At 49.2% G+C, this 13,425-nt stretch overlaps 1 protein-coding gene across 2 annotated transcripts; it reads right to left on the bottom strand.

The window, feature by feature from the left end:
* Positions 1–411: 411 nt before the first annotated feature.
* CLDN2 (claudin 2) lies at positions 412–12,594 on the bottom strand. Of its 2 annotated transcripts, none has more exons than XM_043974934.1 (2): positions 12,485–12,594; positions 412–2,845 (listed from the first exon to the last, which is right to left on the bottom strand). In XM_043974934.1, exon 2 carries the CDS (start codon positions 2,671–2,673, stop codon positions 1,978–1,980), a length of 696 nt encoding a protein of 231 aa, XP_043830869.1. In that variant the 5' UTR covers positions 2,674–2,845; positions 12,485–12,594; the 3' UTR covers positions 412–1,977. The 2 variants fall into 2 exon arrangements, with proteins under 2 accessions (XP_043830869.1, XP_043830868.1); XM_043974933.1 differs by having other exon boundaries at positions 12,404–12,523.
* Positions 12,595–13,425: the final 831 nt, after the last annotated feature.

Below are 13,425 nucleotides of genomic sequence, written 5' to 3'. Positions count from 1 at the left end.
CGACAAGATATACATGGGTCTTGCTCTCTCACAGGGAAAGAGAAGTGTGCACCAATTGTCTTCCTGAGACCACTAGGTGGTCCAGCGGAGCCCCCATGATCACCACAGCTCTTTCCTCCATTCACCTCCCCATGGTACCCCCCTCCACCTATGTCGTGGGGGCAGAGAGGTCATTCCTAAGCTGGAGACTCAAGCTGAGTTTGATCCTAAAGCCTGAGGACCTTTGAGCGCTCCTGAGGCTTCAGTGGGGCTGATCAGAGGGCTACCAGTGACCACCCCACTTTCTTGGCTTCTTCATACCCTGAGGTGCTGAGTCCCAGGGTCTGCCTCCTCTACCCACTAAAGGCAGATGGGTGCCCAAGGCGTGTCCTGCTTGGTAACCATTCAATAACCAAGCAAGCAACCATTTAGTCAAATCAAAAGTCTTTATTGAGTACTCACTGAGAACCACTACTGGGCTCAGTGCAGTGGGGAAGGTGGTGCAGTCTAAAGCCTGCCCGTAGGGAATTGGAAGGCACACCCAGGGACAGAGAACTAACATTGCAGGCGACTGAACCAAGGGGCCCAATGTTTGAGACAGAGGCATCAGTAGGGGGCAAGATGGAGAGGGACAGGGTGCCGTGAGCTGGAGTGATGGAGGCTGAGGCCTTACAGCATGGACAGGCAAAGAGACGAGGGGCTAGAGGATGGAGGAGCCCTGTGGGTACAGCTGGGTGGATAGGCACTCAGGATGGAGCTGGGCACTTTTCACTGGGAAGTGACGGACTTGTCGTAGGCTGGACATGCTCATGATAGGGAAGGAGTCAGCAGGGCCCTCCCTGCTTAGAAGTGGTGGGACTGGGTGGGGGGGCGGGGTGGAGTGTGAGGGGCTGAAGACATTCCCGGTCCTCTCTACTAGTCTGAGGTCCTCATAGTGGGTGACCACTGGGTCTCCGGGGCTCTTAACAATTCTCTCTTTGAGGCTTAGATACCTGTTTTTTTTGTTGTCCCCCACCCTCACCCCCACCCAGATGGACTGAGAGCTCCCCTTCAGGGGCTACTCTGGCTCAGTGAGATGGGCCAAGAAGACAAATCAAGGAGACTGAGTACCGTCTTCTCCAGAACAGCCCATTTCCTTTCTGGACCCATAAACTGACTTGAAATTCTTGGAGGGGCTCCCCTGAGGCCTTTACACATGCACACACACATGCACATGTACACATGCACACCCCCTTCTTTGGCTCTCTGTTTTTATTTTTAAATTCTTACTATTTCTCAGGAAGTATGGGAAGATGCCAGGGTATTCTGCAGCCCCCACATGCCCTTCCCTGAGCCAAAGAGCATCTCTAGAAAAACCGGTTTCCTGTTCTCTCTCTCTTTCTCATTGAGGGCTTCTGGCTGCTTCCCCGCTGCCCTGGCAGTGGCCTGGAATAGGTGCCCCCCAGAGTGCCCAGGCTGCTACCTTTGATGCTGGCCTTAACAGCAGTGGAAGACTTCCCAGTAGAATGCGGGCAATGGATTTGACCCCTTCCCAGCCAGAAGCCCCTTGCGAGCCAGACCCTCCTCCCCCTTTGCTTCTCCCAATGGGAATGACAAAGCAGCTCTGGGTCCAGTTGTTGACCTGGCCTATCATTGCCTTGGAAGGAGTCTTGGGGGTCTGAGGTTTGGGTAGTGAGACTCTCAAATCCATTGAGCTGAAAGGGCCCTGGAGAGGCTAGGGAACTGGGGTGGGTTCCCAGACATAGAAGGCAGGTGGGGCTGTAGGCATAGAAAGAAAGAAGGGCAGGATGGAGGTGGAGAGGGGGCTGCTGGGTGTGGAAGGAGGCCTGTGGGGAAGGTCTGCAATGACAGCTCCCCCAGTCACACCCAAGGGACCCCCCACAATGTCCGTCCTATCTTCAGCATTGCCTTTTGCCTTTATCAGATGGAAATGTCTCTCTCCAGTGTCAGTGCAGGGCCGTGGGCAGCCTTCCCAGCATGGGCCCCCCACCCCACTCTTTACACATACCCTGTGAGGCTGTAAGAGTTGAACTCACTTTTGCCCTTTACGGTCTGGCCTGGCCGAGGGGAGGCTGTGGTGGCTAACGGCTGAGCTTGATAACTGCCATAGTAGGCAGAGCGGCCTCCCCCCCGGGCTGAGCAAGAGAAGCAGAGGATGATGCCAGCCACCATGGAGAAGAGGGAGGAGATGATGCCAAGGTAGAGAGCCTCTCCGATCTCAAACTTCATGCTGTCGGGCACGAGCGGTGAGTGGAAGTCGCGGAGGATCCCGTGGAGGTTCCAGACGACGGGGATGAACCCTAGTAGGCCTCCCAGGAGGAACAAGATGCCGCCCAGCACGGCAACCCTGTCTTTGGCCGGGGAATCCTTGCAGAAGACAGTGCACCTCATGCCCACCACTGAGATGATGCAGGCCAGAGAGGAGATGGCGCTGGAAGCTATCATGAGACCTTGAGCAGCTTGGATGTCTGCAGGCAGCCCCAGCAGGGTGCTGTAGATATCACACTGGGTGATGCCGGTGCTCTGCGTGGCACACTCCATCCAGAGCCCCTTGGAGAAGCCGACAGCTGTGACGATGCTGGCGCCCACGTAGGAGCCCGTTCTCCAGCTGGGGAGAAGCATGGCGACCAGGGTGCCCACCAGCCCCGTGAGGCCCAGGATGTAACCCAGCAGCTGGAGGCCCAGAGACGCCATGGTGGTTGGAGCCCCTCAGCTGATCACACCCTTGTTGGCCTGATGTCAGCTCTGGTTCCCTGGGCCTCTGGCTCCTAGCTCCTCATTGCCGACCTCCTCTGGAAGGCAGGCTTGTCTCTGTTCCCTCCTCAGGAGCGTCTGAGAGTGGCTACAAGCTGGCTAGAGAAGCCACCTAGAAGACAAAAAAAAAAAAAAAACATAAACCAGATTAAATATTGACCAGAAGCTTATGAGAAACCAGAAAATGTTGGGCGCCTTTTGACCTTTGTTATCTTTAGAAATAACACACGCAAAAACTCCCGACTAACTTTGAAAATTGAGCCAAAATGTCATCACCTCCTGCGTAGGCCAAAGCCCCAGGGTGGTAGCCAGACAAAGAAAGGAGGCGGGGCAGGCTTGGGAGGGGTGGGGGCAGAGACACGTCCCCTGTGGCAGACGCGGGCCCAACTTTCTCTGCTTCCCTAGCTAGCAATCTGACCCCACCTGACCAAGGAGCCGACTTCGGTCAACTATTGTGGGGTAGCCAGAGAAGTGGGGGGTGGGGGGACACTAGAGACTCAGAGAGCACAAGTCGGGGCCTGAGTCAGTCAGGGTTTAGTCTGGCTATTGAGAGACAGTCATGGGGAACACAGTTATCCATACTCTCTACTCAGCTCCCCACAGGTATGCCCAGGCATGTGAATAATTGATTTTCCCCTCCAACTTCCCGGGTGCCTCAGGGCACAAGTTGGCCCAGGCTCTGGGGTTGCCAGACAGGGATAACAGCCCAGCCGTGGTTGGGTTCTCGGAACTCAGGAGAGGGACTGCCCAGAGTTCAAATCCCAATCAACAGTTCTTGACCCACCTCATTGTTTAGTGGTTCACAAGTATGTTAACTGACAGGCAGGTGCCATAAGCCTGGGCCACTAAACTGGCATGGGTTCCTTGACCACTTCGGGGGCCATCTTGCTCAAACCCTTTGTTTTACAGATGAGGAAATGGAGGCACAGGAAGAGGAGGTTTCTTGTCCAAGGTTCCAACCCAGGTCCTCTTACTCCAAAGTATATTTTCCTCTCACGTTGGCCTTGGAAAGAAGGAGTAGAACGAGGAGGGTGGGAGGTAGTCAGTGGGAGTGGTGCGAATGATGGATTGGGATCAGAGGCCCTAAATCCAATTCCAGCCCTTGTACTTACTATTTGTGTGGCCTTGAGCAAGTCACATCCTGCCCCTTCCCCTCCCCTTTCCCCCTGCCTCAATTTACTCCTCTGTAAAATGGGAGGGTTATTTGAACTTGACAAGCTTCAAGGCACTGAGCAGTTTGGATCCTTTCACACAAGATGGGGGAGAGGAAAACTATAAGAGAAGGTTGGACACAGTCCTACTGCGTGCATCCCATCTCTCCAGTCAGACCAGAAGTTCTCTGAGGGCAGAAACCTCACCTCTTTCTTCACTCCCCACTCCCCCTCAGCAAGCCCTGGGCACATCCATTCTGCTCTCAAACAAAAAAAGCAGAAACCAAGGGATGGGAGGAGGATCCAGGTGGGATCAGAACAAGTTGGGTGGAGGTAGAAAGAGAAAGGTTTCCCCCCATTCTGGAAAATTATGACAATGAGGATGGTGGAGGAACATAGGGGAGATTGGTCTTGCTGGTATCCCCAACATGATGCACACTAGTTACACTTTCTTCTCGCCAAGTCTAATAGGGAGCAGAGCTTCTGCTGGGGAAGCAGACCCCAGCAGGATCTTCTGGAGGCATCTAGAAAGAGCTAGCCCTGTCCTCTGCCCTGGTCAGAACACATGCTGGCTTCAGATCTGGGTATCACAGTTCAAGAAGGATATTGATAAGCTAGAATGCATCCAGAGGAAAGAAGCTATGATAGTGATGTGCAAAACTCCAAGATGATACATTGAAGGAAGCAAGGGTGTCAAGCCCGGAAAAGAGAAACCGAGGGATGGGAGGATAGGCAAGCTGTGTTCAAGAATTGGAAAGGCTGATGAGTAGGATGTTCTCAGAAAAAAACCTGGAAAGACTTATATGAACTGATGCAAAGTGAAGCGAGCAGAACCAGGAGAACACTGTACACAGTAATAGCAATATTGTATGCTGATCGACTGTGAATGACTTAACTATTCTTGGCAATACAATGATACAAGACAATTCCAAAGGACTCATGATGAAAAATGCTACCTGCCTCCAGAGAAAGAACTGATGAAGTCTGAATGCAGATCAAAGCAGACTTTTGGGGGGGTGGGGTGAGGTGGGGAGGCAATGAGTGTTAAGTGACTTGCCCAGGGTCACACAGCTAGTAAGTGTCAAGTGTCTGAAGCTGGATTTGAACTCAGGTCCTCCTGATTCTAGGGCCAGTGCTTTATCCACTGCACCACCTAGCTGCCCCTGAAGCAGCCTTTTTTAGTTTATTTTTTTTTTCATGGGTTTTATTTTTCGCCTGTGTTTTTTTTCACAACATGACTGATATAGAAATATGTTTGGCATGATTGCACATGTATAACCGATATCAAATTGCTTGCCTTCTCAATGGGCAGGGAGAAACGGGGATAATTTAGAACTCAACATTTTAAAATATGAATGTTAAAAATGGGTTTTCTATGTAATTGGGAAAAATAAAATATTATTAAAATAATTGGAAGGGCTGTCATGTGGAGGAGATATTAGGCTTGTTCTGTTTGGCCTCAGAGGGCAGAATAAGGAGCCATGGTGGGAAGGCTTAAAGAGGCTGACTTAGGCTTGATGGCAGGAAACATGACTTCATAGCAATTAGAGGTAGAATGGGGTGCCTAGGAAGGGTGTGGGTTCTGCCTCATTGGAAGTCTTTTTAAAAAATTAATAAAGTATTTCATTTTTTCCCATTATATGTAAAGATAGTTCTCAACTTTTGTTTATACAAGCTTTCCAATTTCAGATTTTTCTCCCTCCCTCCCCCCTCCCCTACACAGCAGGTAATCTGATATAGGTGTTATATATATATATACACACATAATAACATTAAACATATTTCTGCATTAGTCGTGTTATAAGAGAAAAATCAGAGCAATGACGAAAAACCTCAAAATAGAAAAACATCAGCACCAAAAACAAAAGAAATAGTAGGGTTCATTCAGCATCTATACTCCACAGTTCTTTTTTTTCTTGGATTTGGAGATCCTCTTCTATCATGAGTCCCCTGTAACTCTTCCGTACCATTGCATTGATGAGAAGAATCTAGTCCATCACAGTAGATCAACACTCAATGTTGATGATACTGTGTACAATGTTCTTCTGGTTCTGCTCATCTCACTCATCATCAGCTCACGTAAGACCCTCCAGGTTTCTCTGAACTCCTCCTGCTCATCATTTCTTACAGCACAATAGTATTCCATTGTATTCATATACCACAACTTGTCCAGCCATTCCCCAATGGATGGGCACCCCCTCAACTTCCTCACTGGAAGTCTTAAAGCAAAGGCTGGTTGACTACTGGTTGGGTATGCCTTTAGGAAGGGACAAGGAAGAAAGTGATAAAAGAAGTGGATTTGGAATTAGAGAACTTGGGTTCAAGTGTTAACTCTGCTACTTACTCCATGTGTGACCTGAGGCTGACCATTGTGCTACTTTGGGAGGATGTGGTTTCCCCCATTTTGGAGGTCTTCCAGTACAGGTTGGATGACCACTCATCAGAGATGTGATAGTGAGGATTCCTTTTGGGGTAGAGTTGGGCCAGGCAGCCACTGAGTTCCCTTCTGACTCTCAGATTCTGAGATTTCTTCTGTCCTCTGTAAAATGAGACTTCTTGTTGGTTGTCATTCTCTCTCCCTCCATCTCTCTCTCTCTCTCTCTCTCTCTCTCTCTCTCTCTCTCTCTCTCTCTCTCTGTCTCTCTCTATCTCTGTCTCTGTCTCTGTCTCTCTCTCTCTCTCTCTCTCTCTCTCTCTCTCTCTCCATCTCTCTCTCCCCCCCCCCTCTCTTTTTTTGGTGAGGCAATTGGGGTTAAGTGACTTGCCCAGGGTCACACAGCTAGTAAGTGTCAAGTGTCTGAGGCCAGATTTGAACTCAGGTCCTCCTGAATCCAGGGCCAGTCCTCTATCCACTAAGCCACCTAGCTGCCCCTTTGTCCTTTGTTCTCAAAGAGGACCATGACATCACGGTGATGTCACGACTTGCAGTGAATTGGATTTAAGTGAGGCAGGGTTGTGCAAGGTCACCAACCTCACTCTCTCCTCCAGAGCCATTTGGGTCCAGTGGCAAGAGATATATCAGGATGACTGGAGATGGCCCCAGATGTTTTTTTTTTTTTTAAAGGAAATCAGAGTTAAGTGACTTGCCCAGGATCGCACAGCTAGTAAGTGCCTGATTTGAACTCAGGTCCTCACAACTTCAGGGCTAGTGCTCTATCCATTGTGCCACCTAGATACCCCAAAATTAGACTTAGATGACTCCTTAAGATCCCTTTCAAGCCCATAATCCTCTGGGGAGCAGAGATGGAGTAAGGGCCTGGCAGATTTGTGGCAGAATGGAAGGGTTTGGGAGGAGTTCCCTCTTCTCTCCTCTTCCTCCCATCCCTGTCCTATCACTCCAATGCCTTCTGCCTCTGTCCCCTTCTTCATCCCCATCTCACAGAAAGAGGCAGCCTCTGTCCTTACCAAGGCAAACCCCACTCTCTTCCAACAGATTAGCCCTTCTGTCATCCTCACTCTCTCCGTAATCTTCACTCTCCCTGTCTGCTAGCTCCTACAAACAAGCCCAGGTCCCCTCTATCTCCACCCCAATCCTCTCTTGATCCCCACCATCACCCTATATGTCTTCTGTCCTTTGTGGCTAATCTCTTGAAGGAAACTGTCTACAATAGGTGGCTCCACTTTTTCTCCTCTCTCTTTTTAACCCCTTACAATCTGGGGTATAGGGTATGTTCAGGGAACACTGGCACCTCCAACGAGCTGGCTTCCAACCTCATTATTCCACTGAAACAACTCTTTGCAAAATTCCTAATGATCTTTTTTTTTTTTAGTGAGGTATTTGGGGTTAAGTGACTTGCCCAGGGTCACACAGCTAGTAAGTGTTAAGTGTTAAGTGTCTGAGGCCAGATCTGAACTCAGGTACTCCTGACTCCAGGGCCAGTGCTCTGTCCACTGCACCACCTAGCTGCCCCCTAATGATCTCTTAATCACCAAATCCAGTAGCCTTTTCTCAGTCCTCATTCTTCCTTTTTTGTGGGGCAATGAGGGTTAAATGACTTGCCCAGGGTCACAAGCTAGTAAGTGTCAAGTGTCTGAGGCCAGATTTGAATTCAGGTCCTCCTAAATCCAGGGCTGGTACTTTTCCACTGTGCCACATAGCTGCCCCAAAGCTTTTTATAACCTAGTCCCCCACTCCTACTTTTCCAGTCTTCTTATACCTTAGTCCCCGACATGTATTATTCAATCCAACCTCTTTCATTTTAAAAATGGAGAAACTGAGGCCCAGAAAGTTGTGACTTTTTCAAGGTCACACATAGAAGCATAGATCTAGGGTTAGAAAGGACTTCAAAGGCCATCCAGTCCCATCTTCTCATTTTTACAGAGGAGGAAACTGAGACCCAGAGAAATAAAGTGACTTTTCTCGGGTCACACAGCTTATAAGTGACAATCAGAGCTTGAACCCAAGACCCCTGGCTTGATTCAGTCCTTTTTCTATTATTCCATTCTGGCTCCCAAATGAAATATTATCTGAGGAGAAATTGAGGCCCAGAGAGTAAACCTAAAGTCTCCTTTAGCTTAAAATCCAGGTGCCCCTGTGTGGGCTTAGACAAGTCACTAAAATGACTTGATCAAGGTAGTAAGTAGTAAGTAGCAGAGCTGGATTTGAACTCAGGTCCTCTGACTCCAAGTTCAGCTGTACCCTCTTCATTTCCTGTGAAAGACCCTATGGAGGCTACAGAAAGGACCCTCAACAAGCTGACATTCTAGTAGGGGAGATCAGAAAGCTATAGAAATAATAACACAAAATGGCAAGTGGCCCATGCATGAGAAAAGGCCAGGAGGGAACGCTTCCATTTCCTTCCTAAATAAACTCTCTTGGGCAAGTCACCTAACTTCTCTTTAATTTCAGTTTTCTCCTCCAGAAAATGGGAATAACATTTACCTTCTCTTCTAGGGCCATAGCCCTAGAAGCCTTTTTTGGGTGAGGCAATTGGGGTTAAGTGACTTGACCAGGGTCACACACCTAGTAAGTGTTAAGTGTCTGAGGCCGGATTTGAACTCAGGTACTCCTGACTCCAGGGCCAGTGCTCTATCCACTGCAGTGCCACCTAGCTGCTCCAAAGAAAGCACTTTCAAACCTAGGAACCAAGGGAAAACTTAGGAAACCAAGGAGAGATTGTGCCTGGCCAAGGTCAATGGGAAGGGAACATCTCAGCTTGGCTTTGAAGGATGGGAGCATCTCAACAAGTAGAGACCCTGAAGAAACAGTTCTAGGCATGAGCCTGTAGGCAATTGCCCAGAGGTAGGAGAATGAGTTAGGGGAACGGTGAGTGGTCTAATTTTAAGGCGACGATTGCCAGGAAACTGACAGCAAGTAGCTTTCCAGGAAGTCTGAAAATTTTGTCCCCAAAGCCCTGGGTCTTAATGGTTCTCTCTCAGCCCTCTAAGGGGCTTCCCTGGAATCTCTTTTTGGAGAAGACTTCCAGAGATAAATTAATTCACAGACAGGTGTTAACAACTGCAGGAGGAGACTGAATCCCTAATGACTAATGATCTAAGCAAGAGGAGGAAGGAAAAAAGGAATGGGGTGGGCAGGTGGTCCGGTGGTGAGTGTGATGCCCATTTGGGGAGTTATATTGGACCTTCCCCCATCCCCCCCCTCAAATCACATGGATCTCAGTCAACTCTCCTTGGAGTCTCTGAAAACCATAGACCATAGATCACCAAAGGTGGAAGGGCCTTTAGAGGTTCTCAGTCCCAATTCCATCTCCTTTATTGGTCATCTTTGACTCTTTCCTTTTCCCCAAGCCCCACAGCCAATCTTTTGCTAAATCATATTGATTTTCTCCTATCTGCCCTCATCACATCCTTTCCACAAGTTTTCTTGGAATTGTAGATAAAGCCGTTAGACTTCAAGGCAGGAGATCTGGGTTCGAATCCTTAGTAGCTGTATGACTCCCTCTATGCCTCAATTTCCTCCTCTGTAAAATGAAGAATTGGATTTGATGACTCCCTCGCCTAGTTCAGGCCCCCTCCCCGCTCTTGGTCTGTACTATTGCAGTAGCTTCTTTTTTTTTCTTTTTGACTAATTCCCCTCCCCCCAATTACATGTAAATGCAATTTTAAACATTCTTTTTAAAAAATTTTGAGTTCCAAATTCTCTTCCTTCCTCCCCTCTCCCCTCTGTGAGACAGTAAGCAATTTGATATGGGTTATACATGTGTTCATGCAAAACACATTTCCATATTAGTGATGTTGTGAAAGAAAACATAGATCAAAAGAAAACACCCCAAAATATAGTAAAAATAAAAAAACCGAGTAAGCTGCAATCTACCTTCAGACTCCATCAGTTCTTTCTCTGGGAGGTGAATAGGATTTTTCATCCTGAATCCTTTGGAATTGACTTGGATCGTTTTTATTACTGAGAATAGCTAATTCTTTCACAGTTGATCATCGTACAATATTTGCAGTAGCTTCCTAATTGTTCTCTCTCTAGCTACCTCAGTTCATCATCTGGGTGAAGTTCTGACTAGGTCACTCCTGTACTCAATAACATGCAATGGCTCCCTTCAGGGTCCCATCCAGGATCAAATAAGAACTCCTGCATATTATTTCCCTCCCACAGGAAAGCTGGATCTTTTTGTTGCTCCTCACACATGACGTGTCACCCCCACCCCCCTGTGCCTTTGCACAGGTTGTGCCCCATGCCTAGAACAGTCTCTCTCCTCTATCTTGGAATCTCTAGTTTCCTTCAAAGTTCCGCTCTAGATATCATTTTATCTGAAGGTTGTGAGTGGTGGGCAGGCTGCACTTCTCCATTCCAAATTGAGAAAGAGGGGAAAAAAAAAAATCTCTGCAGAGGCGGCCGGGCAGGCACGGCCCCCTCCCCCTCCTCCCCCCACGCACACACATTCCCCAATGCCTTCCCCAACCATTTGGCAGAGGGGGGGAGGTTGCCATGGAAATTAGGCCTATGATTTGTGATTGTACTTAGAAAGTCATTGAGATATAGGGGATCGAGGGTAATTGGGGTTTTGATTATCAGGGTTCAAACCCCACTTAACACACTTTCTGTTTATGTGACCTTGAACAAGTCTCTTTCCCTCCCTGGGCCTCAGTTTTCTCATCTGTAAAATGAAGGGGGTGGGACTTGAGGTCTTCTAAAGTCCCTCTTAGCTCTAATTTTATGATAATTATCCCATTTTATTGTTATAGGGAAGTCCCGGTGAGGAAATTTCCTCCACCAGTGCAGATCTCGACCGGCCCCAGAAGTCACACACAGTCTTTGGGTTACCTGGGGCACTGAGATGTTACTACTTGCTCCTTCAGGACAGAGGCTGTTGCGTTTGTGTCGAAGGGCTAGTACAGTGCTGGTGGCACAGGAAGAGGTGAACAAACACTTGTTGATTCACTGACAGAGGAAGGAATGAAGTCCCGGAGGGGATGTGGCCACGCAGCAGTCAATGGTGGAACTAGGAGGTGATCCCGGGCCTCCTGAACCCAGGCCAGAGCTCTCTTTCCAGCCTCCCCAGGTCCGGCCCCCGGTCCCCGTGTGCAAACACAGCACCCAAGGCGTCCCAGCAGCATCTGCCTCCCAGAATTACCTTCCTAACTCCGTCCTGGGCACCAGCTCTGCCTAGGGATCTCCAGAGTGGCCCCGATCCAGAGATGGAAGCCGCCCTAGACACTTTCTAGAATAAACCCTCCTTTTGCACATGAGGACCAGAGACGGCAAGACAATTGCCTAAGGTAACAGAGCCAGTAAACAGCAAAGCCGGGACTCCAGCCCAGCTTCAGAGATTCCAAATCCCAGGCACCCAACGGACTCCCTCAGGGCCTTTAAGGCCCCAAGCACTTGGGGTCTCGTCTCAGGGTCTCCCCGCAAAGTCAAGACTGCCAGACCCGAGCCACCAGATTCCCTCCCCCCACCCAGCTTCTAGCCTCACTTCAGTGGGGAAGGAAAGGGAGGAGGAAAGAGAGGGGAAAGGGGAAGGAGAGGGGGAAGGGAAAGGAGAGGAGAGAGGGAAGAGGAGGGGGAGAAGGGGAAAAGAAGGGAAGAGAGGAATAAAAGAAGAAAGGAATGGAGGAAGAGGGAAGGAAAAGGGAGGAAGAAATGGAAGAAAGCTAAGAAAAGTGGAGTCTTCTCTGAAAGGCAATGGGAAAAGAAGGGAAGAAAGGAGAGAAGGAAGGAGGGAAGGAAGGAAGGGAGGGAGGAAGGAAGGAGAGAAGGAAAGAAGGAGGGAAGGAAGGAGGGAGAGAGGAAGGGAGGAAGGGAGAGAGGAAGGAAGGGAGGGAGGGAGGGAAAGAAGGAAGGAAGGGGGAAAGAAAAAGAAAGAAAGAAAGGAAAGGAGAATTTTAAGGTCAAAGATGTATAGATTTTTGAGTTATAAGGGTGAGAAGGAAGAGAGAGACAGAGAGAGAGAGGAAAGAAGGAAGGAAGGAAGGAAAAGAGAGGAAAGAAAGGAGGGAGCAAGAGAGATAGGCCCCCAGACAGAGGTCTGCTATGGAGGAAGCCAGGGCCCTGGAGCCCGCTAAGAGGACTGGGTCTGGGGCCAGCTCAGTGGGCTGGGAGTACTCACTGACTGGGCCCGGGTGGTTGTGGGGCCCAGTGGGCCGATGCAGCCTCCCCAAACTCCCGAGGTCCCAGGACAGATGCTCACTCTCGTTCCTTGGGCTTCCTGCTCCTCAGAGGAGGGGGCCAGAGCTGGGCTGGGGGATTTCCAAATGCTAGCCACAGCTTTGCAAATCCATCTGCTAATCTTCACCTTGGGTCAAAGACTTGTTCCACCTCCAAATGAAAGCTCAGGAGGCCCGGCCAGGTTGGGGCATTTAGCCAGCTTCTCCAAACAATGAGGTTTGGGGGGGTTGAGTTGGCTAGGAAAGTTCCAGCAGAGCCTTTGTATGGCCCCTTCTGTGGGCAGAGGAGGGAGGTGGAGGAGAGGCAGAATCATGGGGACCAAACTGGGAATGTTCTCACTTTGGGGGTGGTGGGAGGCCAAGGAGGGCCCAGATTACAGCCAAGGGTGAGGTCCCCACGGAGGGACCAGGTGTCCAGCCTTTCATCCTCCGGAGGGGGTGCATACAATGGGAAAAGCATTGACTGCAAAGAACAGGCATTTATTAAATGCCTACTGTGTGGCAGTCATCCTGATCTATATCTTGCCCCTGGACCCAGATGGCTCTGGAGGAGAGAATGAGACTGGTGACCTTGCACAGCCCTCCCTCACTTAAATCCAATTCAGTGCAAATCATGAACACCCTGATGTCATGGTCCTCTTCGAGAATGAAGGACAAACAACAACAATGATAACTGTGTGCCAGGTACTGGGCTAAGCACTGGCGATACAAAAACAAACAAGAAACAAGCCAGTCCCTGCCCTTAAGGAACTTACGTTCTTTTTTTTTTTTTTTTGCAGGACAATGAGGGTTAAGTGACTTGCCCAGGGTCACACAGCTAGTAAGTGTCAAGTTTCTGAGTCTGGATTTGAACTCAGGTCCTCCTGAATCCAGGGCCAGTGCTTTATCTGCTGCACCACTTAGCTGCTTCTAAATCATTATTTATTAGAGAAATGCAAATTTAAACAATTTTTTTTATCTCACA

Source organism: Dromiciops gliroides, chromosome X (assembly GCF_019393635.1).
Source record: "Dromiciops gliroides isolate mDroGli1 chromosome X, mDroGli1.pri, whole genome shotgun sequence".
NCBI lineage: Eukaryota > Metazoa > Chordata > Mammalia > Microbiotheria > Microbiotheriidae > Dromiciops > Dromiciops gliroides.
The sequence above is the reverse complement of the archived record's forward strand: the minus strand, read 5'-3'. Positions and strand labels throughout refer to the sequence as shown.

Coding starts and splice junctions, on each gene's coding strand:
- CLDN2 (XM_043974934.1), bottom strand. CDS start 2,673: ATGGCGTCTCTGGGCCTCCAGCTGCTGGGTTACATCCTGGGCCTCACG.